Here is a 25847-nt window from a genome sequence, read left to right as displayed (position 1 = left end):
CCATTTCCGATGCCAGGCACCCGCGAAGCGCGGCGGCTGGGGCGCTCGGGGGCCGCGCGTCGGCTGGGGCCTCCCCGGCCACGCAGGCGTCTTCCCGGCCCATGGGAGCTGGGAGTGGGGCGAGGCTATAGCGTCAAGCCGGGGTGGGGAGGGTGAAAGGTGAGAGGTCAAGGTGAACTGAGGGGCGGTCAGCCGGGAGCGGGGAGGTCCTGAGAGGCCGGTGGGGATGGAGCCGGGCCCGCTGAGGTCAGGTCGTCCCCTGTGCCCGTGGGCGAGCCGGTGGCGCGGCCAGACAGGTCTCCACTGGCCCTGGGGGTGGAGGCGCAGGGGGCGGCTGCGGGAGATGGACCAGAACGAAGGGCGGCCAGAGGGGGGGGAGGGGACCGGAGCCACCGGGGCGCAGGCAGAGGCCAGGACAGCCGCGGCCGGCACAGAGCGCCCTGGGAGAAGCCAGGAGCGGGCACGTTGACAGGAGACGCGGGTGCAAGGGACAGACCAGAGTCCCCTGCCGCCGGCTCTCCTGGCTCCCAACCCTCTCAACCCCCACCCCAGGCAGAATGCAGTTTCCATGACAACCTGCCCGGGAAGCGCCGGGACTGCGGAGGAAATTTTCCACATTGGCAGGAAGGGGAGGGTGTGATGCAGAGGGCCAGGCCCTGAACAGGGGCCATGCAGGGCCCCGAATCCCAAGGTCATGCTCTCTGCCCGCAGGATACTCACACCAACCCCTCCTGAGGCAAACCCACACCCCACCTCGGGCTGCTGGGGGAGGGGGCAGGTTCCCCAGTGGCTCAAGGGTCAAATGTCCAAAGATCAGCGGCTGCCCACACGAGGGCGGCCAGCAGCCGACGGAGCTTGAGCGCAGACCACCAGATTCCAGGGCATGGCGGCGGATGGGGGGCCAAGGAGGGTGGGGGTGGTCGGCTATGGCCGCCTCGGTGAGTTCCCGGCTGTCTGGAGCCTCTTCCCAGGCCAGGCCCCTTCTTGAAGCCCCCAAAGCACCTGTGCCAACGCAGACACTGTTTTCATGCTTTACCTGTGCCCTGGCCTGTGCTGTGCTGGGGCATCGTCCCACCTTGCCCCTCAGGGGTCTCTGGGTCTCTAACCCCCCCACCCCGGGTCCCTGTCCCCTTCTTTCTGTCCTTATTCCCCCTCTCTGGGTTCCCGTCCCGCTTCTCTGATGCTCTGTCCTTCCCCCACAGGACAGTCCCTTGTCTCCCACCTGCTAACTCAGGGGGCAGACCTGGGCCTAGAGCTTGTGTTTGTCTGGAATCGTGACCCCGGACGAATGGCAGGCAGCGTGCCCCCTTTCCTGCAGCTCCAGAACCTCGCTGCCCTCGGGGAGAGGTCAGTGGCCTGGCCTGACAGAGTGGGCTCCCTGGGGCCGTCCTGGCCGCCCCTCACGGCCGTGTGATCTCAGGCGCTCTCGCGCTCTCTGGGCCTTGGCTCACCGCCCTGTGAAATGGGACAATCCCACTGTCCTTTTCCCCTCCCGGATCAGGGTGAAGGGGACAGGCCTCCACAGAGGCTGGGGGTTCTGGGTAAGGGAGGCCTCATGCCTCCCCAAGGTGCCCCGATCTCTCACCTCTCCCAGGAACCCTGATCTTGTGGTAGAAGTGGCTCATCCCAAAATAATCCACGAATTTGGCTCGCAAATCCTACGCCATGCCAATCTCCTGGTGAGCCCTGCCCCTTCCGCTTTGGCCCCACCCCACTCCGAAGTGGGACCCGCCCCTAAACTCAGCTCCCCGCACTGTCCTGCGCCCCAGGTGGGGTCCCCCTCAGCGCTGGCTGACCAGGCCACAGAGCGGCAGCTTCTGGAGGCCTCGCACCGCTGGAACCACGGAGTGTTCGTGGCCCGGGGCGCCCTGTGGGGCACTGAGGACATCACCAGATTGGATGCCGCTGGAGGCCTTCAGGTGAGCCACTGGACTCCCAGGGAAACAGGGGCCCGCAGAGACCCCCATCCTTCTGATACTGGCTCTCACTTCCAGAGCCTCCGTGTCACCATGGCCACGCACCCTGATGGCTTCCGACTGGAGGGACCCCTGGCTGCGGCGCGCTGCACCGGGCCTCGCACTGTGCTCTATGAAGGCCCAGTCCGGGGACTCTGCCCCTTTGCCCCCCGCAACTCCAACACCATGGCGGCCGCTGCCCTGGCTGCCCCCAGCCTGGGCTTCGACCGCGTGATCGGGGTGCTGGTGGCCGACCTCAGGTGAGCTCGGCTGAGCGGGGGTTTGGGCCAGGGCCGGCCAGCCCACTGACTCCCCGCTTGCCCCAGCCTCACCGACAAGCATGTGGTGGACGTGGAGCTGAGCGGCCCGCCGGGACCCACAGGCCAAAGCTTCGCCGTGCACACCCACCGGGAGAACCCGGCCCAGCCCGGCGCCGTCACGGGCTCTGCCACCGTCACCGCCTTTTGGCGCAGCCTCCTGGGTGCGGCCAGGCCCCTCCCCAGCGTCCGTGCCCCTCTCTGGGGCTCTTGTGCCTGCAGAGGCTGGGTCCGGGGCGCGGCCCGCCGTCTGTCGGTTGGTCTCCATCTGCGTCTCAACCTTCTAGGCCACAACCTGGAAGCTTTATTTCTCTCTGTCCAGGTCCCCTGGGTCTCTGTGCCTCCATCTCTAGGGAACCCCCCGTCTGCCCACCCGCGGGGCCGTCACAGCCCCCATCGCTCTCGAGGTCTTGCTGCGCCCCCACGCTCTGCCCCTTCCTCCCGGCCGCCTCCTCGTCTCTGCCTCAGCCGTTCACTCCCTGCATCTCCCCCGCAGGCTGCAGCCAGCTCCCCTCCAGGCCGGGGATCCACCTCTGCTGAGAGGCCTCCTGCTTCCTAGAGGACACCCTCGGCTCAGGGGCCGCGCCCCGCCCCGCCCCGCCGCCCCGCGGCTGCCCGGGCCTCGGTTTCCCCAGTGGCCCTTCCATGTAGCTCAGTAAAGAGCGGAGGTTCTGCACCCTCGTGGTTCCGGTCTCTTCTGTGAAGTCACGCGGCGTCGGAACACCAAGCGTGACGCCATCGCGGAGGGCGGGCACACGGGAGAGCGAAGGCCTCGAAGCTATCGCGAGAGCCAACGCACTACATTTCCCAGAACCCTCTCAGAAGCTGCAGCGGGCGGGCTGGAGCGCGCAAAGACGGGCGTTCCTCGGGCACATTTCCGGGATTCGCCGCAAGGGTCGACGGAAGTTGTAGTCCCGCACCTGGGGGCCGCCGGGAGCTGTAGTCCGTCCCGCCTGCCCAGTCAGCGCGGTGCTGCCCGCCCCGCACACGGATCCCAGAGCCGCCGCCCAGGGGGATGCGGGAGCCCCTGGTTCCGGGGAGCAGAGAGGCAGGCGGGGTGAGGGGCGTTGTCAGGCAACGGGCGAGCGCCGCGGTTGGGGTGTGGGTCGGGGTCACTGTTACTTGGTATCGGGTTGGGGGCCTGGTTGCCAGGTAACAGGAGGAGTGAACCCTGTTGTTTAGTGAATGGAGGGGGGAGTCTTCTGTTGCTAGGCGACCAGAAGAGCCCCTGTTACCTAGAGACGGGGGAGGAAGATTCATCTACTGCTAAGTAACCGGAGGAGAGACTTGTGACTTAGTGAAGTGGGGGGCCCTCTATTGCTAAGTAACCAGAGGAGAGACTTGTTACTTAGTGGGTTGGGGGAAGGGTTCCTCCGTTGCTAAGTAACCGAAGCGGGGACGTGTGACTTAGTGAAGGGGGTGCGGCCCTCTATTGCTAAGAAACCAGAGGAGAGACTTGTTACTTAGTGGGGGGGAGGCGGGGGGCGGGGAACCTCTGTTGCTCGGTAACCAAAGAAGGGCCCTGTTCCCTGGAGACAGGGGAGAGGGGTTCCTCTGTTGCTAGGTGACGACATGGCGTCCCCCTTCGCCTCGGGATGTGCCTGGGGTGGTCCTCTTGCTAGGCAAGCAAAAGAGCAGCCCTTTTTCCTAGGAATAGGGGATGGGGGGACCCTGCTCCCCGAGACAGCTGGGGAACAGGGTCAGTGGCCAGTGTCTGCTCGGGCTGCTGCCCCCCACCCCCATCCTCTGTGGCGGAGCTCGTCAGGTTGGGCTTACGACTCCCCAAATTCGGGACCCCTGAGCACCTTCTCCCCTGGTCCCCAAGCAGGAGCTGAGGACGGCATGTCCCAGACCCCAGGAGCGCAGCAGAGCCCACCCTCCGTGTACCACGAGCGCCAGCGCCTGGAGCTGTGCGCCGTCCACGCGCTCAACAACGTCCTGCAGCAGCAGCTCTTTAGCCAGGAGGCTGCCGATGAGATCTGCAAAAGGTGACCCCACCCAGCCTACCCCTGGGGGAGCAGGGGCGCAGAGGTCAAGCCCCCGCAGGGGCTCCTGGCTGGTGAGGCGGGACTGGACCCACAGGTGGAGGTGTTTCCACACGCCCCTGTCTACCCCAGCACAGGCCTCATGCTCCCTTTCTGTGCCCTCATCCCCAGCTCCTCCCCAGGCCCCCAGCTTCTGGTTTGCTCCTCCAGTCTGTGCCGCACCAGGTCCCAGAGCTGCCCCTGCTCTACCCTGACTTTCTAGCTCCCCAGGGCAAAGTCTTATTAAGCCCCTCAGGCTGATAGCCAAGGCCCTGCTGGCTCTGGACACCACCGGCCTCCACAGCTTCATCTCTTGCCCCTGGCCCCAAACCAGACTCCTCTTAGCTCCTGACAAGTCCCCCTCAAATGCTCCGGGGCCTTTGCATGACTCTTCTTTCTGCCTGGCACAGCATCTTCCTCTGCAGCCATCACTTCTTCATTCTCTCTCTACCCCATCTCCTCCTCTCTGCCCCCCAGCCCCAGCCCCAACTCAGGCCTCAACGCCTCCTGATCCCCCCCCCCAATGCAATCCTACACTCCAGGTGGCCCTGTCCCCCTCTGCCCTTGCTCAGGGGCCCCAGCATCCTCAGGCAGTCCCTCGCCCTGGAGGCTGGTTACTATAGAATGTGTTCACCTGTCCCGCTCAGAACAGGGACGGAGGCCTCGCTGGAGTCCCGGGGTTGAGCCCCCCAGAACCTTGCCCCGAGAGACACAAAGATGACACACGAATGAGTTATGCCTCCCGGCCCCTCCTCCTGCCCTGCCGGAGGCCCAGAGAGAGGACAAAGGTGCCCTTGTTCAGAGAAGGCCAGGCCCAGAGACACCCAGAGGGGTGGCAGGGTGGGCCTCCTGGGCAGGGACAGCTGGAGGGAAGGCTGGGTAGGAGCAAGGAAGTTTGGTAGGGACCGGTGGCCAGCAAGGGGTGCGGCGGGGCAGCAGCCAAGGGACCTGCAGGGCCAGGCCAGGCGGAGAAGGGTGCCCTGGGACCTGGGAATGGGAGAAGCACCTGGGTGAGAGGGAGCGGAGTTCAAACAGGCCCTATGGGCAGCCACCGGGGTAGCTCAGCTCCCCCAGGCCCAGAGAAAGCCCGAGCCCAGCCTGCAGGCCAGGCCGCTCCCTGGGAGCCCTAGAGACTCAGCAGGTGTTGAAGGGGTGCAGAGGGTTTTGTCATGAGGCAAGAGGCTGAGGTCAGGGCCTCCACCCTGCACTGGGGAGCTGTGTTAACAGGGCCAGGGCAGCGGCAGTGCAGAGAGGGCCTGGGGGAGCCCGATGGAGGTGGGTGGGGGTCCAGGTGGAGGACCCGCCCAGAGAGCCGGGCGGGCAGGGGCAGCTGGGCTGGGACTGTGACTCCGGGAGGTGGGAGAAGAGCGGGGCAGGAGGCCTTGACTCATGGATCCCGACTCACCTGCTTTGTGGCGGAGGGGGGGCCTTTCCAGGGGCCCAAAACTCAGGCTCTCACTATCCCCCAACCAGGTTGGCCCCCGACTCCCGGCTGAACCCTCACCGCAGCCTCCTGGGCACCGGCAACTATGACGTCAATGTGATCATGGCCGCCCTGCAGGGGCTGGGCCTCGCCGCCGTGTGGTGGGACAGGAGGAGGTGGGCCCGGGGCGCTGTGCTGGCTGAGCGCGGGGAGCACCTGCGGGGTGGGGGGGCGATTTGTGGGGCTAGGAGGGGAGGAGGTGGACGGACGGTGGGCTTGGGGGCCCTCGCAGGGGACCCCTGGGGAGTGTGGTCTGCTGGGTGGCGTCCTTGGCGGGCGGGCTTGGCAGGTGATGGGGGCCCGGGCGGCCGGCCTCTGGCAGCCGGAAGGCGGGTGCTGCGAGGCTGACGGCGTGCGCCCCGCAGGCCGCTGGCGCAGCTGGCCCTGCCGCAGGTGCTGGGGCTGATCCTCAACCTGCCGTCGCCGGTGTCGCTGGGGCTGCTGACGGTGCCGCTGCGCCGCCGGCACTGGGTGGCCCTGCGCCAGGTGGGCGGCGTCTACTACAACCTGGACTCCAAGCTGCGCGCGCCCGAGGCCCTGGGGGGCGAAGACAGAGTCAGGTGAGGCCCGCTCTGGGGACAGCTGGGGCTCCGCGCAGACCCGGCCCCTCATGCTCAGCTCCCCCTCTCCGCCCAGGGCCTTCCTGGCGGCCGCGCTGGCCCAGGGCCTGTGCGAGGTGCTGCTGGTGGTGAGCAAGGAGGTGGAGGAGAAGGGCTCCTGGCTGCAGACCGACTGAGCGGGACCCCCGCGCCGCGCGCCGTCCAGCCCCGGGCCGGGGGAGGGCCAGGCCCTGCCTGGTGGACCCTGGGCTCCAACCCCTCCCCCGCCCTGCTGACCCCCCCCCCAAGCCGCTGCTGCCTCAATAAATCTGCCAATTTGCCCCGGCCTGGCCTTTCTGACTGGGTGGCCCCACGGGAGGGCGGATAGCAGGAGGGGTGCCCCCCACGGCTCTGCCCCCTCCCAGTGAGCGGCCTCCTGCAGGACACACATCTCCCTGGGCCGCAGGTCCCTGCAGGACAGTGACCCGGAGGGTCCAGGCACAAACACGGGCGGGGCGAGGGGGGTGGTCTGTGGGGGTCAGTCCAGGAGGAAGCAGGGGCTGCTCCCGGCTCTCGGCCCCTCCCAGAAGTCCACCACCCAACGCAAGCTGCAGACATGCGGGGCCCATGGCGGAGGGGCGTTCAGGTTACCCTGAGTGCCCGGGGAATGGGGAGTTACCCTGGGGGAGGTCGGTGTAGTCACAAGGGTCCTCAAAACCAGAGGGGGCCAGAGTGGAGCAAGACAGGAGGGAGCAGAGCCCCCGGGACACTACATGGGCCTCTGGACAGGCAAGAGGGGACCCCAGAGGCCTGCCCACAGCCTGGGGAGCCGCTGCATAGACGGTAACCCCCCACACCCCGAGGGAATAAATGTCCGTTGAGCGACTAAGCTGGGGGCGCCCTGTGAGAACAGGGCACGACTGGCTGCCAAGGGGAGGTAGAAGCCAGGGGGCCTGGAGGAGGCAGCAAGGCCTGTCCAAAGGCCCTGAGGCCGGCTCTGCCTGGCCTGTGGGAGGAGCTCAGGGGAGGACAGGCCTGTCTTTCCTCAGCCTCCCCAGGAGCCTGCAGCCCCGCTCTCGGGCCAGAGGAAGACAGCGGGTTTGCGGGCTCCTGTGACGGGCCTTCATGGGGGTGGTCCCTGTGGGGCACTGTGGAGGTGACAGGAGCTGGGGACTCTATAGAAAGACCCAGAGAAGCCAGCTCTAGAAGCTGAGGGAAGCCCCAGAGGGCAGGGGGCGCTTTCAGAGGCGGAAGCTCCTCTGATGGGCCTGGCAGGTGAGGGGGCCTGCCTGCTCAGGTAGGCTGAGGGCCTGGGCTTATCCGGAAGCAGCAGGCCTAGGCCGGTACTGTGGGCCAGGAGGGCTTGAGGCCTGAGCCAGGACCCTGGGGACACAGGTGACAAAAAGAAGGGGGACAGCTCTGGGCCTGGCAGGTGGCAAGAGGGTGCTAGGGAGTCAGGCTGTGGGACCCCAGGGGGCCAGGGCCAACAAATGGGAGCAGAGGGTTGGGGGACCTGCCGCCTGGGGGTGTGGGGAGGGCATGGGCTGGTGGCCAGGAGGAGGGGAGCCAGCACAGGGCCCCAGATGGTTGGCGGCAGGGCTGTGTCAGGGCTGAAGGCAGAGAGGGGTCTGGGCAAAGCTGGGGTCTCTTTTTCGGCACCAGGCAGAAATGGGGGCCTAGTAACACAGGGAGGCTGTGGTGTGGAAGAGGAGAGGCCAGCCAGGTCCAGCTTGGGGCGTCTCCCCAACTCAGCTTCAGCAGGGCCGCACCCAGATGGTAAATTCGTCCCTGACACCCCAAGGAAGGCGGGGAGCAGGTGTGGGCCGGGACGCCCTTGTAAAAGCTGCCTGTGATGCAGGCCTTGGCACTGGCGGGTCCTGGGGCCCAGGGGTCAAAGGGCAGCTGGTAAAGGGGAAAGTTCGATAGCACTGGAGGGGGAACAGGTGGTCGGGACACCCCACCTCGAGGCACCCCGCCGCATCCTTCTAGGGCATCCCTCTAGGGCCTCCCTCCTCGGTGCCCGCTCCCCTTCCTGGGCCCTGCCCTCTCCGCCTTTGTCCGCCTTTGTCCTTCCGAGTCTCTTTCTGGACATTCCTCTCAGCCTCTTCTGTCTTCCTCAGGCCGCTGGGCCCCCCTCCGTCCCCCGAGCTGTCGAGCTGTCGCCTGTCCCCTGGAGACCAGACAGCCCGGTGCCCTGAGTGTTTCTATTCTGGGGCTGAGTGAGCTCCCCAGGTGCTGCACAGCTGTGGCCTAATATGGTCTCCCTGGGCCTGGGGCTTGGCAGGGCCCGGCCCGCTGCGGTGACAAGCAGGGGGGCTCCCCCCAGATGCATGGGGCTGCCCCTCACACAGCCCCTGCTCCCCCTCCGCCCCCCACCTGAGCACACCTGATCAGGGGTCCCTGCCTCAGGGTATCCAGTTGGCTTGGCCCAGAGTTTCCGGTGGGGGGGCTTCAGGGACCCTGGTAGCCCCTTGGGGGTGCCCCAGGCAAACGGGGGGGGGGGGAGGGGAAGGGAGGGGCTGGGCCACAGCAGCCCCTCCCCCGCGGACAGCTGAGGCCCGTTTTAGCTCTGGCGCAGGACTGGCCAAATAAGGCAGGGGGCGGCTCCTGGCCCGGACCCCTTAAATTGCCAACAGGGGCCTGGGGAGCCGCCGCCATCGACGCCAGGTGAGACTGTGAGAAGGGGCCGCGCCGTCCTTGACTCCCCGACTCCCGCTGTCCTCGACTCCCCGACTCCCGCAGCTCCTGCTCCTCTGCCTCCCTCTCGGCCTGGCCTGCTCTCTCCTCTCCCCCCTCCCGTCTGTCTCCCTGCCCCCCCTCTCCTCCTCTCTCCTTCCATCTCCCCCTCACCATCCCTCCTCTCCATGCCCCCCCTTCCATCTCCTTCCTCTCCCTGTCCCCCCACTTCCATCTCCCTCCTCGCCCGGCCCTCCTCTCCCTGTGCCCCGTTTCCATCTCCTGCTCTCTCCCCGCCCCCCCCCCCCCCGCCCCTCTCCCCTGCACCCCATGTCCCCCTCTGTGTCAGTCTTGGGTCTGTCATTTCTCTCCCCTTCCTCTCCCCAATCACACCCACCACCACCTCTGTCCTTTATCTCTTCTCCCTCCCTCCCTCCTCCAGCCCCCCATCCACTCTGCTCCCCCACGGGTGTCCCTCCCGCTCCATCCCCTCCCATCCCGCCTGCCTTTCTCCCCCCCCCCCCCCCCCCCCGTCCTCCAGTGGCGTCCATCTAGCCCCTGCCATCTGCCTTCGCTCCCTCCTCCCCTCCCTCTTCCTCCCCTCCTCCTCTTCTGCCCTGTAGTGCTCCTCCTTCCCCTCTCCCTCCTCATCCTCCTCCTTCCCCCTCCTCCGCCCATTCTCCTCCTGCTCCCTCCCTCCTCCTCTGCTGCTCCCTCCTCCTCTCTCTTTCTCTCCTCCCTACTCCTCTCCCTCCTCTTCCTCCTCCTCTCCCTCCTCCTGCTCTCCTCTCCCTCCTCCTCTCCCCCTCCTGTCCCTCCTCTTTCCTTCTCTTCATCCTCCTCCTCTCCCTCCTTCTCTCTCCTCCTCTCCCTCCTCATGCTCTCCTCTCCCTCCTCCTCACCCTCCTCCTCTCCCTCCTCCTCTCCCTCCTCCTCTCCCTCCTCCTCTCCCTCCTACTCTCCTCCTCTTCATCCTCCTCTCCTCCTCTCCCTCCTCTTTCTCTCATCTCCCTTGTGCTCTCTCCTCTTCCTCCTCCTCTCCCTCCTCCTGCTCTCCTCTCCCTCCTCCTCCCTCCTCCTCTCTCCTCCTCTCCCTCCTGCTCTCCTCTTCTCATCCTCCTCTCCTTCCTCCTCTCCCTCCTCCTCCCTCCTCCTCTCCTCCTCCCTCCTCCTCTCCCTCCTCTTCCCTCCTCCTTTCCTCCTCTCTCCTCTCTCTCTCCTCTCCCTCCTCCTCTCCTCCTCCTCTCCTCCTCCTCTCCCTCCTACTCTCCTCTTCATCTTCCTCTCCTTCCTCCTCTCCCTCCTCTTCCTCTCATCTCCCTCGTGCTCTCTCCTCCTCCTCTCCCTCCTGCTCTCCTCTCCCTCCTGCTCTCCCTCCTCCTCTCCCCCTCCCTCCTCCTTTCCTCCTCTCTTCCTCTTCCTCCTCATCCCTCCTCCTCCCTCCTCCTCTCTCCTCCTCTCTCCTCCTCTCTCTCCTGCTCTCCTCTTCTCATCCTCCTCTCCTTCCTCCTCTCCCTCCTCCTCTCCCTCCTCCTCTCCTCCTCTTCTTCCTCCTCTCCCTCCTCCTCTCCCTCCTCTCCCTCCTCCTCTCCCTCCTCCTCTCCCTCCTCCTCTCCCTCCTCTCCCTCCTCCTCTCCCTCCTCCTGCTCTCCTCCTCTCTCCTCTCCCTCTTCCTCTCCCTCTTCCTCGCCCTCCTCCTCCTCTCCCTCCTCCTCTCCTCCTCTCCCTCCTCTCCCTCCTCTTCTCCCTCCTCCTCCCTCCTCCTTTCATCCTCTCCTCCTCTCCCTCCTCCTCCCTCCTCCTCTCCTCTCTCCTCTCCCTCTTCCTCTCCCTCTTCCTCGCCCTCCTCCTCCTCTCCCTCCTCCTCTCTGTCTTCCTCTCCCTCCTCCTCCTCTCCCTCCTCCCCCCTCCTCCTCCCCCCCCTCTCTCCCCTACTCTCCAGCCCCCCAGGAGGCCGCCCCCTCCGCTGTTTCCTGCTGAATAAAGCCGTTTCTGTCCTCACCTCTCTGCTCTGGCCTCCTTCCCGCCTCGCTCCTCTGCCTCTGCGCCCCAGCCGAGCCGGGAGGGGGGCACCCGGACTAGGGCTGGGCCCCCCCCAAAGACAGCCAGAAGCCGGGCTGCCAGCCGGATGCAGAGGCGGGAGAGACTGCGGGCGCTGACCGGGTTTGTGGGCTGGGGTGCAGCGGGGCGTCTGAGGGGCCGGTGGGGGGCGGGCGGGCGGCAGCCCCTCCCCCAGCCAGGCGAGCGGCCGGGACAAAGGGTCCTTGTCCACCCGTGGGACAGCTGGGGGTGCGCGCGGTGGCTCCTGGCGCTCGGCTCCCCGCTGAGAGGAGAGGAGCGTTCTTAGCCGCCCCCCCCCCCCCCCCCCCCCGCTTTCCCCGGAGTCGGCCTCGCCCCCCAAGTCCTCGTGGCGTGGCGCGACTCCCGCGCTTTTCGGCCACCCCGCGCCCCTGTGCGCAGTTCTGCCTTCTCCCTGCTCCGCCTGCTCTTTCTCGGGAAAGACCAGCGGTTATGGAGCACCTGCTGTATGCCCGGCAGTCGCGTCTCGGTTCCTCCTGCTGCTTCCTCTCTGCCCAGCTGCTCCGCCGGCTTCTCCCCCCACCCTGTTCCCTGGGGAAGAGTTGGGGCGTTTATTGAGCGCCTCCTGAATGCCCCTTGAGTTGCCTTCTCCATTCCACCCCACCACCTCCTCCGCAGCCACTTCCCGGCTTCCTCAGCTAATGCCTTTCCCCCTTTGTCCTTGTCGGCGCCTCCTTGTTCTCTGGTTCTCTCACCTCCAGGGAAGACGATGTGCATGTACTGAGTGCCTTCTGTATACCACCACTCGCCTGCCACTCTTCCACGGTCTCTCTTCTCCCTGGCTCCTCTCCTTTGGTGTGTCCCCCCAACCGACCTCCACCCTGCCAACCTTCTCCTGGGGGGAGGGGGAAGAAGCATGTATTGAGCGCCTGTTGTATGCTGCTCCTTCCTGTACATCCTCTGTCTGGCATCGCTTGCCTCACAGGCTCAGCTCTTTCTGGTCTCTTCCTCTCTGCTCACTTCCCTCCTATCTGCTTTCGCTGAATTCGCTTCAGGGAAGGGGAAGGGGCATTTATTAAACACCTGTTGTGTACTCACTCTTCACACATCTTGTCCTCTCTCTTCACAGCCTCTCCTGTTCATCCCTGTTGGGGGTTCCCCCAGTCCCCTCTCCTCCTCCTCGTCTTTCCTTCCTCCAGGGGAGAAGTGCTAACACCTACCAAGCACCAACTGTATGCCTGGTCCTTCCCACCTGTGGACCCCTCTGCTCCTGCCCTCTCTCCTGCCTGGTCTTTGCAGTGGAGTGGGGGGGTGGGTTGTCTTTCTGGCACCGACTGGCCACCTGCTGCGCCAGGCTCGTGATGACCAAGGCCACCCCCTGCTTTTCTTCTCCCTTGGCTGCCTTTCTTCTTCCCTTGGGAAAGGGAAGGGGCACTGATTGAGCACCAGCTGTATACACACTGCGCCTCTTCCCCTTGGGCCCTGTTCTCCCCACCCTTTCTGTCTTTCCATCTCCCTATTCCGCGGTGGAAGCCCTGACTTTTGCGGATAGAAGGGGTCTGGGTGCCAAGGGCCAGAGCCTCCCCACCCCCATGCAGGGCACACCCAAACCACCAGATTTGCCCTGCAACTTGATTTCCTCCTGGGGGAGGTGTGGGTGCCCCTCCCCCCTGCCTGGGGCGGGATGGCAGGGGCTGCAGGAGCCCAGGGGGAGGCAGGACAGCAAGTGCTGGAAGGAGGCCAGGGCAGCACCTGCTGGAGTTTTGAGCTGCCACCTGGGAGAGCCTGCCAGAGAGGCGGACAAGGAAACTGAGGCTCAGAGGGGATGGAGAACTGAGTGCCTGCTGTGCACCCCGCCAGCTCTCCCCCCACCTCCGGGTCTCTCCCGCCCTCCCTGGCAGCAGCAGGCTATCTGTCTCTGTGCCTTCCCAGCTCTCCTCCTCCTCCCTCCTCCCTCCTCCCTCCTACCTCCTCTCTCCTCCGGTCCCCGCAGGCCTCTCCACTTCTGCCCTCTGGCCTGGCCCGCCCTGTGTCTGTCTCCCTGGCTCTGCCCCCTCCTCTGCCCACCTCCTGAGGGGCCTCTCTCCACCCTCCAGTCTCCTTGGGCTTCTCTGCCTCTGGGCACTCCTCTGCGGCTCTCCCTGTGGGGCAGGCTCTGCGGGGCTGCTGCTCCCCCTCCCTTCAGGCAGGGCCTCCCCGCAGGCTGCCAGGCCCCACACCCCAGCTCTTCAGGCCACCCCTTGCCCCCTGTGTTTCTCCCCTTCCCCCTTCACCCCCTTTCTCTGTCTCTCAATCTCTGCCTCTGCCTGGCACTCCTCAGCTCCTCCCAGTCTCCCCTTCCCACCCTCCTGACCAGGCCTTCCTCCTCCCCACCTAGTCTCCTCCTGGCCCCCCGCCCCCCCCTTCACTGCTTAAGAAAATTCCTGCAGCTGCTGCCCCTGCAGCATCCCTGGTCGTCTGTCTGTCTGTCTGCTCTGGCTGCTGGGCCTGGGGGGCCTGAGGGGTACACAGGCCCTGCCCAGAGTGGAAGGGCCTGGAGCACAGGCCCGAGGGAAAGCAGCCCAAAGACCTCCCCTCGGGGCCCTGCCCGGCCTGGGCCAGCGCTGCCCCCCCCGCCCCCCCTCCCCCCTTCTGTCTGTCTCCCTGGCCCTGCCTTCTCCAGTCCCAGCTGTCCTTTGCTGTCCGGAGCCCATGGGGTCACATGTCTGTCAGGGGGCACGCCGAAGCAGGGGAGGCGTCCAGGATGTGCTCCCACTCGCTTTCCCCCCTTCCCCGTGTCGGACCCATCTGCTCCCACCTTCCAACAGCCTCCTCCCCAGGGGCTCCTCCCCAGGGCCTGCTCCCCAGGGCCTCCTCCCATGCCCTCCTCCCCAGGGCCTCCTCCCCAAGGCCCTCCGCCCCAAGGCCTCCTCCCATGCCCTCCTCCCCAGGGCCTCCTCCCCAAGGCCCTCCTCCCCAAGGCCTCCTCCCATGTCCTCCTCCCCAGGGCCTCCTCCCCAGGGCCTCCTCCCCAAGGCTTCCTCCCCAAGGCCCTCCTCTCCAGGGCCTCCTCCTCCCCAGGGCCCTCCTCCCCAGGGCCTCCTCCTGTCAGTCCCACCATCTGGACCCCAGCTCCCTGGGGTGACACCATAAACCCCCACTGGGGAGGGCGCAGGCGCCAGCCCCGTAGGCCCTTCCACTTGGACCTCTGGCCTCGCGCCCTCTGCTCTGCTGCCTTCCGCACACCCGGCTGGGCGGCGGCCTCCTCAATCCTGTGCTCTTCTCCGCCATGTCTCCCTCCCGCCCCTCAGCCTCACCCCCCAGTCTCCAGCCCTGCTCCCTGCCTCGCCCGCAGCTCTCCTCAGCAGTCCTCCTCCTCTCTGCTGCTCTCCCCTTCTCTCTCCTCCTCCTCCAGGCTTCCCTCCTTCCTGACCTCCTCTCTCTGCTCTCCTTCCCTCTCCTCTCCCCCTCCCTCCTTCCACCCTGCCACACCTCCTGCGGTCCCCCCTCTCCCCTCCAGTCCTGGAGGCCCAGCACCCCACCTCCCCGCATCTCTCCCACCACCCCGGGATGGGTCTGGGCTGAGCTCCCCTTCTCCTCTGGGGGCTGAGGTTCCAGGCCTGGGCAGGAGGTGGGTGCCCCCCACTCCAGCTCCTTGGCAGGACGCTGTCCAGCCGGGAGCAGGCGTGCAGGGACCTTGGTGACACCCTTTTCTCTCTCGTCTGTCTGCCCCAAACTCTGGACACTGCCTGGAGGAAGCGGTCCCAGGAAGGAGGTGGCGGGAGCGCGTGGCTGGACGCCAGCACGTAAGTGGCAGGGCCGGGATGGGCAGGGCTCTGGCTGGTGGGCGCTGCTGCCCCAGGCTCTGGCTTCCTGCTCAGTTCGCTCCTCTCCCAGCCTCCAAGGTCTCCTCCGGGCAGCATGGAGCACACCGGCGCTGGGAGGACCTGGCCCAATCCCCATTTCACAGCCGAGGACCAGCCTCTGCTCGGACCCAGGATTCCAGGGAGCCCCGGCCTTTCCCAGGACCAACAGTGCCCCCCACCCCTGCAGGACGCTTCTCTCCACCCAGAGGGACAGCAAGAGTCTGCCCGAGGCCTCAGTCAGACTGGGGAGACGATCGCCACCTGCTGGCAGAGGATGGAACGGCAGCCCATGGGGGGGGGTCCCAACATGGAAGTATCAGAATGGGGGGGTGGGCGGGAGGCTATTTTGGGGGGGAGGATTGGCCACATTTTGTGAACATTAAAATGTTTACTCCTGGTCAAAGTGTAAACACCACGCTCTGGAGCTCCTCGGTATGACGACTTCAACCTCCTGCTTTGCGTTTTCATGTCATTCTGGCCAAGTGTCCCGTCCCCCCCCCCCATCCCCGCCCCGGGAAGTGCATCTGGGGTCGCCAAGGGAAGGAAAGGACATGCAGTTTGGTTTCCGCAGCCTGCGTGGAGCCAACCCCAAGGAATTGGGCCCAATCAAGTGTGTTGCCTCGTTGCTGCACAACGTTTGTGAGGGGAAGGTGGGGGCAAAGGTGGGTGACTGACAGCTAGGCGTTGCCCCCCCATCCTCACGGTGGTGTCTCTGACCACCTAAAGGGGCCCGCAGAATCGCTTCCACAAGTTCCGAGCTACAGTGCACAATTTGGGGCAGAAAAGAGGCTTTAAAATACCGACATCAGCCTTAGGTGTTTTTTAAAAATCGTTTATCATAAACTTCTGTGCTGAGGACGCCCCAATGCCAGTGTGGAACCCCAGGCTGGGAGAGGGGCATTTCCTCGGTACCAGGAAGTGGAGCTCTGGTGGCAAAGCAGGGCGTGGGGTGGGGTGGGCGGCAGGACCCTGAGGACAGCCCCCTCTGTGGGCAGCTCCCGGCAGGGGCTCTCCTTATGGGCCCAGAGGTCAGGGGCTGGGCTGACGAGGAGGACGGGCCAAGGAGGTCTAAGCAGCAAAGGCCTCCAGGCCGGGGCAGGATTCTGTTGTCACCCCCGCCTTGACTCCCCCAAATGTTTAGTCTGTGTGACCTGACACTTCATCGCCCAAGTGCACGCCTCCCCCGTGGGAAGGTCCCTCGGAGCCTCACAGGCTGGGACCCAGGGGCCCCCAAGGGCAGACAGACATGGGCACCCAGCGGCGGAGTCAGGGAGCCATCTTGGCCAGCGGGGGGCAGGCGGGTGAGGCCACAGACAGGCAGGAGGTTGCAGAGAACTTGGCTTGTTCCCGGACTCCCGGGGAGGGGACGAGGGGAGCAGACACAAGGTCAGGGCGGCCCCAAGACTGGGCTCAGCCTCCTGGTTGGGGGCCAGGAGAGGCCCGGCCCCGCCACCCTCCTCTGACCTGGGGGGTGGGGGAGGTGGGGCCCTGGGGGGCCTCTGAGGAGGGGCCTCTCCCCTCATGGACGCAGGAGGGCTGGCGGGTCCTCCGGGGTGACGGAAGAGCGGACGCTCGGGCAGGCGGCGGGGAAGGGCAGGGGCTGACCGCCGGCCTCAGCGGCCGCTGCCCCCGCCACCCCCGCCGCCGCCCCCGCCCCCACCCTGGCCCCCCGTGTCCTGCGCGCCGGACATCATGAAGAACAGCACGACGGGAATGATGTACATCCACTGCAGGCCGCGTGGAGCGACAGACAGACAGACAGACAGACAGAGAGGAGAAAGGAGGACATGAGTGGTGGCCCGAGGCGGGGCAGGGCCGGCGCGAGGGAGGCTGCGGGAGGGGGGCCCGGGTCCCCTACATCACTACGGGGGAGGGCGCGGGGCGCAGGGGGGGCTGGTCCTCACTCAGGCCTCCTGTGGCGGCGGCGCGGGCCCCGGGGCGGCAGGACGCAGGGCTGTGAGCAACACGGCCCCCCCCAGGATGAGGTGCCACTGAGGAGGGAGGGCGCAGGTCAGGGGGCAGGCGGGCGAGGGGGGCCTGGCTCTCCGCTCGGGTCCCTGCAGCTCGGGCCCAGCCCCGCACACGCGCGCCCCAGCTCTCCGCCTCCGCGGCCCTGCGCCTGGGCAGCCCAGGGAAGCCCGGCCTGGGGGGCCGGCCCAGGAGCCCTACGGGCCGCTGCAGAGCCGGGGTCCCCTTGCAGCCCCCGCTGCCCCTCCTGTCCAGCCTGCCCCCCCCACCGCCCCCTGCCTGCCCCGCCCGGTCGCCCCGGGACCCCGGGCAGGGGTGGGGTGGGCGCCACAGCCTCGCCTGTGGGGGGAGAGGGGAGCAGGCCGCGGGGCGCGTGGGGGTGGGGGTGCGGGCGCGCCGGCTGGCCCACTCACGTATTTGGCGAGGAAGGACTTCTGCTCCTGCGGGTTCTTGGCCTTCTGGGCCTGCTCCATCTCCAGGCGCTCGATGAAGGCCGCCGTCTCGGGGCTGGCAGGCGGGGAGGACACAGGGTGAGCGGCGGGGCCGCGGGACGCCCGGGCCCGGGGGCTGGGGAAGGAGGACCCCGCGGGAGTTCGCCTCACCCCGGCGCTGTGAGCGGCGGCTGCAGCTGCACCGAGGTGTTGAACAGCTCCAGGTCCACGTCCTCCACCTCGTGGCCGCGGCAGCCCCCGGGGTGCGTCACCACCGACACGCCCACCACGTTGCCTGCCACGTCCACGTGCAGGGTCAGCTGGTCCGAGAGGTGCGACTCCACCAGGGAGCACTGCGGGAGGGCGGGCGTGAGGGGTTCAAGGCCCAGCCCACGTCCTCCAGCCCCGGGGGGATGCCCTGCACCTCCCCTCGCAGCACCCACCACCCGGCTGGCCCCACGGCACAGGACCCCGCGAGGGCAGGCCAGGTCTACGCGGGAAGGTAGGGGCGATCAGGGGAGGCCGGAGGAGCAAGGCTGGGCCCGTCCTGTCACTGACTCACCGCGGGGACAAAGGAGGAGACGTAGCCACCAGCATCTGGGCCCTCAGGGGCCCCCGGCCGTCGGGGCACCCGGACCCGGTACAGGCCATTCAGGGCTGCCACATCCTGCAGAGCAGGAGGGTGTGAGAGGGCTGGCACCCCACCAGCTCCGAACCCCACAAAGGCCACAAAGGCCCTGCTCGCCCAGGGTATGCACCCAGCATCCTCCACCCCCCGGCCAGGTCAAGCAGTCTCTGCCCAGGACCCCACGCACGGGGCAGCATGGCTGGTGGGTGAGGCCACGGCAGGAGGACAGAGCCCCGCCCGCCCAGCCATGGAGTCGCTGGGCCCCTGCCCAGAGCCTGGACCCAGTGCACATGCTGCCTGCGCCAGACGGCAGATTTGGGGGGGGTGGCTGTGGCAGAGAATCGGGAAAGCTGCTGCCCCGTGGAGGGAGGCTGCTGGGGCGGCTTCCGCCCTGACACCTCCCACTGACACCTCCCACAGGGACAGGACCCTGGGCCCGGGCTGCCAGGATAATGCCCAAGCCCCAGCTCCCCTCCAGCCACAGCCGGCTGCACATGGGAGGAGACCAGCAGCTTTTGCGAGTTTCCCTACAAGGTGGCTGTTCCCTTGGCACCTCCTTTCCCCCTCCTCCAGCTGGTGGCCTAAAGCCCCACTGGGCTCTAGCGTCTCGCTGCACCGCCTCTGCAGGGGGCTGAGGGGGGCCCTCGGGAGGAGCCCTGGTGCGTGAGGAGCTAGGATCAGGGCTTCAGAAGTGGCCACTGCGGTCCTGGGGAACTTTCTCTTCATAAGCAAATCTCATCCCAAGGCTCCAGATCATGAAGAGGAGCCAGTCAGGTGGGAACGGTGAAGGGGGGAAGAGCATGTGCCAGCAGGGAACACAGGCAAAGGCCCCGAGGCCATGCCATGCTCCAGGGCACACAGACTGACAGGCAGCTGCAGCCTGGAGCGGCGACAACAGGGAGAGGAAGGCAGCAGGGAGCTGGGTTCCCCCGGACCTGCAGAGCTTGAGGACATCAGGCAGGGAAGCAACAGGCCAGGGAGCAACCTCCAATACCCCACCCCAGGGTCCCGCCTCACCCGCAGCCGGCCCCGCTCCTCCTCATTAAGCTGCCGCTGTGACAGGGACAAGGTGCCATCCTGCTGGTTCCAGAGGAGTGAGCCCCGCTTCCGGAAGTGGGCGCTGTCATCTGTGGGGAGCCTGGGCTCAGCCACCACCACCCCCTTCAGTGCAGGGAGCGACCAGGTCGCTTCTCCATCCCCAGCTCCCATTTTTCTGCCTGCAAATTGGGAGCACCCTCACCCGCCAGCTCCTGAGCTCAGGGGCCCAGTCACATAAGCTAAGCCTCAGTTTCCCCAAATGTAAAAGTCAAGGGCTGCAGAGCTCGAGTGCCAACCACAGGGCGTATCAGACTGGTAGGCCCTCCGGAGAGCAGAGGCTCAGGGGGGCTGGCGTCCATGTTTGTGACAAGTGTGGGGGTCTGGGGCCTGACCTGGGGTCGGACCACGGGGAGCCTGCACTGTGAGCTGCGCTTTGGGTGGGTCCGGCCCTGCCATTCCCTTACAAGCCCTGAGCCTCAGTTTCCTCTTCTGGAAAACCGCTGGACACTAACAGCTTCCCCATGGTGAGAATGTGGGCGTTAATGGCCACAGGGCACCTAACCAGCAGTGCAGGTCTCGGGAGGCTGGTGAGGAGTGGGGGAGAGAACGGTGTGGACTCACCGATCTCAAACGAGTGTTCCAACAGCAAGCCCACGGAGCCGCAGCCCTCACCCTCTCGGCCATCCCCAGCCTGCAGGAGAGATGAGGGCCCCCGTGAGGACCATGAGAACCCTCGGCACAGCGGGACCCACAGACCCCCGAAGCAGACAGACTAATTTGAGGAAGTAGTTTTATTTTCATATTCATATCCCCAAGGGGATCCATGCATGTGCTTTAATGAAAATGCCCCATCTGGCTGCTTTCCCGAAAACCAGGGCCTGCAAGTCGGCCTAACTCCGTTTCCAAGGCAACTATTTCCAGGTCACTTTCCGTGCCCTGCATCATTAAAATTCATGGTTAGGTGCACCCCGCTTCCTTCCCAAGCTAAAAGCCACGACGCCCGGCCTCCGGGCTCCGCCACGGGCCACTCTCCTCGCTTTCCGTCTCTCCAGCTCTGCAAGCCTCTCCTACTTCTGCAGCCTCCACTGTCCACCCCCGCACCCGCTCAACCTCGGTCCCCGCCGATTTCAATCGGCCGCTCGAAATCCGGCCGTCTCCTGCACAGTCAGGCTAGAAGCCCCCGCACGCCTGATGTGTCCAGGCTCCGGCCGGCCACACCTCATGCACCTTCACGGAGCGGTGGCCAAGCGCTGGGACCTGGAGGCTGTTCCCCAACCTTCTTCGGGGGCCCTGTTTTCACCGTAGAGCGCCCCAGACGCCCCTGAGCCCCGTCTCTCGGGCATGGTCACGACTGACCCTCCCGAACTGGCCTCTGGCTGCCTCCTGGTGCGTGTGCTCGCCCGCAGCCTGCCCTGTCCGGCCCCTTCACCTCTTCTTCCGCCACGGCCCGGCGCTCGCTCGATCCCACCTTGACCGACCTTAAGGCCCGCGCCCCAAGATTTCCTTCGGCCCCGCCCCCTCGCAGTCAAGGCGCACTCACCCCCCGCGCAGCGGCCCCGGACCGGCAGCCACTGCCTCGGGCGCGGCTGGGGGCGGCTGCCGCCAGGAGCAAGAGCAGGAGCAACCGAGTCGCCCCGGGGCCCGCAGCCGCCATCTCGGCCCTTCCCCGCCCGCTCAGCGGAAGGTGCGAGCCGAGCGCGCGGAGCACGTCGGGAGAAAGGTGCCCCCCCCCCCCGCCGCCCTTGCGCCTGCGCTGGATTCCCGAGCCTGCGCACTGGCGCCCGCCGGCCCCCGGGCCTGAGGCCCGCCCTCATCCGGGCTCGGGCCCTGCCTCCTGATGACGTCACTACACTGGGCGTCTCCCCGTGACGCGACAAACCCCGTTCGCCGCGTTGTGGCATCACAGAGGCCGCGGCCCGCCCCCCCGTTTTCTGCCGGGGCGCGCTCCCCCGCCTGCCAAGGGTGGGGCGTGGCGATGAAGCGGGGGCGCGCGCCGAAGCCGGCCCTCGCGCGAGCAGGCGTGGCGGGACCAGGTGGGATGGCAGGTGAGAGGCGGGTGTGGACCCGGTGAGGGACCCGGTGAGGGATGGGGCCGGCCATGCCGAGGCCGGTGGCCCAGAACCCCCTTTCTTCGGAGCGCTGTTCCCTGGGCTCAGCCTCCTCGACTGGACCCCCGAACTTCGCCTCTCTAGACCGCCCCCTGGTGCCCGCCTGTCCCGCGGGCCGGCCCGGACGGCTCCAGCGCCACCTCCTGAGCGGCGAGTTCGACCAGCTGCGAGACTTCCCCATCTTTGAGAGCAACTTCGTGCAGGTGTGGAGCCCCGGGGCCCTCCTCAGCCTCCTGATTTGGAGAACCCCCGCTCCCCCTGCCTCGATCGCTCTCCAGTAACGTCCATCTCTCGGGACTCCGGACTGACCCCCCCCCCAATACCTCTTGATTTTGTGTGTGTGTGTGTGTGTGTGTGTATGGGACCCTCGCCTGTGGCTGGGGAACGAACCGGCGCGGCAGAGGCTGCCCGCAGCCTCACAGCCCAGCGCTCAACCGCTGCGCCACCAGGGGAGGCCCATCTCTTGATTTTTAACTTCCAGGAATCCCGGCTTCTGATTCCTTTGGCCAGGTTTTCCTGGCTTTACATCTATTTTATTCTTAACTTTTGACCCCAGGATTTCTAACCGCCCCCCACACACACACACACCCAATTTTTGACTCTCTTGGTTCCCCACCCTTAACCCTACCGGGATGCCTTACCCGGATACCTGACCGTGACCCCTACCCAATCCTTGCCCCTTCCACCCCGCCTCTAACCTCTGACCCTTGGACCCAGGTGACCCGTTTAGGAGAAGTTGCCAACAAGGTCACCATGGGGGTGGCTGCCTCCAGTCCAGCCCTGGAGCTCCCGGACCTGTTGCTGCTGGCGGGCCCCGCCAAGGAGAACGGACGCCTGCAGCTCTTTGGGTGATTGCCCTAGATCTCCCTTCCCAGATCTGGCTGCTGGGCCCCCCAGTCCCTCCTGGCACCCAGACAACCCCCAGGCCAGGAGCCTTTAATGGCTGCCTGCCCACTCTGGGCTGCTGTGCAGCCAGGAGAACTAGGACAGGGAAATTCCCAGGGGCCAGAAATCAGGGACTAGAAAGACATGGGAGGATAGTGAGCTCACCCCTGGAGAATGGCCATCACTGCAGCGCCTCCTGCCTGCCTGCTCTGGGCCACGCACATGGGCACAGCCCTCAGACTGTGAAGTGGTGGGACCCTTAGCCCCATCTTCCAGAGAGATAAATTGAGGTCCAGAGAGGCACGTCCAGGGTCCCACAGTGGGTTCTGGTAGGGGTAGAGGACTAATTGGGACCTCAGCTCTCATGATAGCCAGCCTCTCAGTTCTTGGGCTCCCGCTCCACACTGATTCTTCAGTTTGATTTTGAGTTTGATTTTTTGATTTTGAGTTTGATTTTGATTTGAGTTTGATTTTCCCATGAAAAAGTAATGTATGTGCCCCCCCCTCAAGTTATGAAACACACAAACTGCACCTTTCTCCCATCCCCGCCCCCCCCCGCCCCCCACCCCGCCTCCCAGTGCAGCTGCAAACACCAAAATGCATAGAGGTTGACAGAGACATCCTGCCGGTCCTTTGCACTTTTTGGACCACATTTCAATTAATGCCAAAAAGAGGGAGAGAGAAAAGAAAGGAGGAAGGAAAGGCGGGGGAAGCACTCACATCATGACTCACCCACAGGCCCACACTTTACCTGCAGTTCCAAAATCCAAAAAGTGGTGGCTGGATGGGGTCCCACCCAGAGTACCTCAGGCCACTTGCAGCCTTATCCACCCCCACCCCTCCAAGCTTAAAGCATTTTACAAAGCTGGGTTCTGGCACCTTATTGGACCCCTGGATATTTTCTCTTCCCAGTTCCTTATCCTTTAGGTGCTAATTGTGTCCCCCACTTCAGCCGCTATTGGCGGAGTCATGGCTGCAGTTGTGGGGGGGGGGCAAGGATGTAGTACCGGTGCAGTAGGGTGGATGGCTCTGACCCCCACAATCCCTTCACCACATTCACGCCCCTGCCCCAAGCTAACATACCCTCCAAGTAAAAAGACTGGATTTGCTTTCAGATCTCAGCCTCCTCCAACCCACCCCAGGCCCTGTGTCCAGTCCTCGCCATTGGCACGTGGTGTGGGGTTTGCCCTTTTAAAAAGGGGCACAGGCTTCCTGATCATGTTCACCTCCAGTCAGCAGGATGCAGCCACCTTTCACAGACACTCAAACTGAACAAGCTCTGGCCCCTGGACACACAGCCTGCCTCCAGGACAGTGTAGTGTAGACAGCTTGGGTTCAAATCCTGGCTTCGGCTAACTTCCCTAACCGCCTGCACCTCAAGTGACCTCTCTGAGACAGGGGGATAAGAGGAGCTTCCACTTCAGGCTGCCGTTTATCCAAGGGGATAGATGGGGTATATGTTTATCAAGTTTCTTGGAGCCACATGGGGCACAGTAAGCGCTGAAACGGCTGAAACTCTTCTTTGGGGGAAGGTAACACCTGCAATGTGGCTGAGGGACGCGGCAGGGGGTGTGGCCAGTGTGGCCGGCAGGGGGTGTGCAGTGCCTCCCTAGATGGGTTTCCAGTGGGGACTGCTAAGCCCTGTTGGGGTTAAGCCCATGGATGACTTGGACTCACCTCCCGTGTGTCCCTGACCTGGGTTACCCACCCTCCCTGGATTGTTTCCTCCTGGAGTTGGTTGACTCTTGAATCAGACAGGCAGCCAAGACGTTCCCCATTCTCGGCAAGCATCTGTTGCGTGCCTGCGAGGTGTCAGCTAGTACAGGGACAAGCAGGGAAGGAAAGCAGGCCCAAGCCTCCACCGGCCTAGTGGGAAGCAGGCGGAAGAGACGACAGTGGGTCCCGCGGGGAAGGTCTGTGGAGACGTGACAGGGAGGGTCATGGCCCCATCTGCCAGGGTGGAGGTGGCTGTAAAGCAGCTGGGGAGGCCTCCCTGAGAAGGTGGCTCTGGGACTGAGCTGAAGGAGCCCAGCCGCGGGGGGCGGGGAGGTGAGGGAGGAAGACTCCAGGGAGAGGGAACAAGCCGGTGCCAAGGTCGGGTGGTAGGACCGGGACTGACAGGTTTATGGAACAGGAGGGGCCAGTGAGGCAGGAGCCGCAGGAAGGGGGCCGGTTGGAGGTGAGGGTGGGAAGGGAACATGGGGCAGATCCTTTAGGGTGAGGGCCCTGCCGGGACACCCTGAAACAGCCAGAAAGGGCAGGGGGAGGGCCCGAGGAAAGCAGCAGAGGCAGCGGCGGGCCTGGAGGTCAAGTTGAGGACCTTGTTTTTCCCGAGCCCAGGAGCGCCTTGCGCTAACTTAGGCGTCAGCCCGCGCCCCCTAGCGGCTGCGCGGGGAACAGACGGGCGAGGGCGGCAGCGGGGAGCCGGGGGACCGAGGGCTGGAGGCCCCCAGTAGCGAGCGGACGGTGAGTACACTTTACCTGAGCCAGGACTGGCAGCGCAAGTGGCAGGATGCGACACCAAGATTGTTGACCGAGCCGGGGCCACTAAGGTTTGGGGCGCAGGGAGCTCAGGTGTGTCCGACATCGACCCAACATCCAGATGCAAGCTGCAGGCAGGCAGCGGCGCCCTGGAGCCTGAGCTCGGGAGAGGCCCGCGGCGGACGCGAGCGGCCGGGTGGGTGGAAGTCGGGGAGAGTAAAAAAATCCCCCGAGGCCAAGAAAGGAAGCGTTTCTTCTGGCCGAGGGGGGTGACCCGGACCCCGAGGGCGCCCGGCGGGGGAGCCAGAGAGTCAGACCCTGAGGCCGCCCCTTCCGCCCGCCAGGCTGTTCCCCTTGCAGTTCGTCCAGCTCTTCGTCCACGATGAAAGCCGCTGGCAGCTCAAGGTCAAGTTCCGCACGGGCCGCGCTTTCTACCTGCAGCTGCGGGCCACGCCGGAGACCCGCGACCGCGAGTTCGGCCAGTGGGTGCGGCTGCTCTACCGCCTGCGCTTCCACTCGGCGCAGGGAGCCGTGCCCTTCACGCAGGACGACTGGGCGCTGGAGGACGGGGAGGACCCGGACGGGGAGCTGGACGACGCGGAGGAGCTGTTTGCGCGGGAGGTGAGCGCCGGGGCCCGGGAGGCGGCGCGCGGGGGCGGGGCTGCGGCCTGGCTCGGGGTGGGCGGAGGGGCTGGGAGGGCCCGAGTCCAGAAAGCTGGGAGGAGGCCCCGGGACCTCCTGCGCCTGAGAGCGGAGGTGACCAGGGTCCCTGAATCTTGGGTACTATAAGCGGATTTAAAGTCTGTGGGGCACTGGGGGGCTGCTGTGCTAGCTCAGGCGCTAGCTAAGCTTCCCTAATTGTGCAGCCGCCCCCTCGCCCCACCTTCTGCCCCTTGACCTACAGCACTGGGATCTGGGGCGGGAACGCCCAGGCCCTAAGCGGGGGTCAGCTGGGCCAGATGCCCAGTTCCCTGTCAGGTCTGAGGGAGGGCAGGGAGCCTGGAACCCCGGGGGAGGGGCTCTTTTTGACATACCCTACCCCGCTTCTTCCCAGTAAGTACAAAGCCCCCCACCCCCCACCAAACTGCACACTTGGTGCTGCCAAAGCCCCTGAGACGACCCTCTCTACCCAGCTTCAAACCATGGAAGCAAGACTCAACCCTCAGTCCTCTGAGCTCTGGGGTCTCTGACCTCCCCAGCACCCCTTGAGGCCGACTGCGGACCAGAGAGCAAATACCCCACCCCAGGCGGACAAATGAGTTATTAAAGTTAATAAAGATCAGCCGCTTAAGGACCAGCAGCCACAGCTCCCAACTGGACACAACTGCCCCTGTCGAGGGAGCCCTCTGGTTAGGCCACCGTGGGGGTTGTGGGTGCCTTCCTGGAGTACTTGGCGCCAGTTGTCTGTCTGGCTTCCTCAGCGCCATGGGGCCCTGGAGCCGAGCTCCCT

The 25847-nt window shown here is 65.7% G+C and overlaps 4 protein-coding genes across 6 annotated transcripts; 3 read left to right on the top strand and 1 right to left on the bottom strand.

Moving 5' to 3' along the window:
* Nucleotides 1-868: 868 nt before the first annotated feature.
* Nucleotides 869-2812, top strand: ASPDH (aspartate dehydrogenase domain containing; the record flags this gene model as incomplete). Its single annotated transcript, XM_084257948.1, has 7 exons — nt 869-938; nt 1203-1347; nt 1595-1679; nt 1770-1919; nt 1995-2215; nt 2282-2436; nt 2769-2812. The coding sequence occupies exons 1-7, from the start codon at nt 884-886 to the stop codon at nt 2810-2812; spliced, it is 855 nt and encodes a 284-aa protein (XP_084114074.1). The 5' UTR covers nt 869-883.
* Nucleotides 2813-3259: 447 nt separating this feature from the next.
* Nucleotides 3260-6654, top strand: JOSD2 (Josephin domain containing 2). Of its 2 annotated transcripts, none has more exons than XM_084257836.1 (5): nt 3260-3329; nt 4101-4260; nt 5770-5895; nt 6145-6339; nt 6416-6654. In XM_084257836.1, the coding sequence occupies exons 2-5, from the start codon at nt 4115-4117 to the stop codon at nt 6513-6515; spliced, it is 567 nt and encodes a 188-aa protein (XP_084113962.1). In that variant the 5' UTR covers nt 3260-3329; nt 4101-4114; the 3' UTR covers nt 6516-6654. The 2 variants fall into 2 exon arrangements, with proteins under 2 accessions (XP_084113962.1, XP_084113963.1); XM_084257837.1 differs by having other exon boundaries at nt 3296-3329; nt 4098-4260.
* A 9020-nt stretch (nt 6655-15674) lies between these two features.
* On the bottom strand, nt 15675-20577 carry EMC10 (ER membrane protein complex subunit 10; the record flags this gene model as incomplete). Of its 2 annotated transcripts, none has more annotated exons than XM_084257300.1 (7): nt 15675-16585; nt 17240-17333; nt 17429-17610; nt 17820-17924; nt 18903-19012; nt 19545-19614; nt 20464-20577. In XM_084257300.1, 7 exons carry the CDS (start codon nt 20575-20577, stop codon nt 16472-16474), a joined length of 789 nt encoding a protein of 262 aa, XP_084113426.1. The 2 variants fall into 2 exon arrangements, with proteins under 2 accessions (XP_084113426.1, XP_084113427.1); XM_084257301.1 differs by lacking the exon at nt 15675-16585 and adding an exon at nt 16763-16849.
* Nucleotides 20578-20898: 321 nt separating this feature from the next.
* GARIN5A (golgi associated RAB2 interactor 5A) lies at nt 20899-25644 on the top strand (the record flags this gene model as incomplete). The annotated part of the gene is made up of 5 exons (XM_084257133.1): nt 20899-20941; nt 21116-21234; nt 21749-21879; nt 24742-25018; nt 25531-25644. The coding sequence occupies 5 exons, from the start codon at nt 20899-20901 to the stop codon at nt 25585-25587; spliced, it is 627 nt and encodes a 208-aa protein (XP_084113259.1). The 3' UTR covers nt 25588-25644.
* Nucleotides 25645-25847: the final 203 nt, after the last annotated feature.

This window comes from Talpa europaea, assembly GCF_964194135.1.
Source record: "Talpa europaea genome assembly, chromosome: 16".
In the NCBI taxonomy this organism is placed as follows: Eukaryota; Metazoa; Chordata; class Mammalia; order Eulipotyphla; family Talpidae; genus Talpa; species Talpa europaea.
Note: the sequence above shows the minus strand (reverse complement) of the source record. Positions and strands in the feature narration are given on the sequence as shown.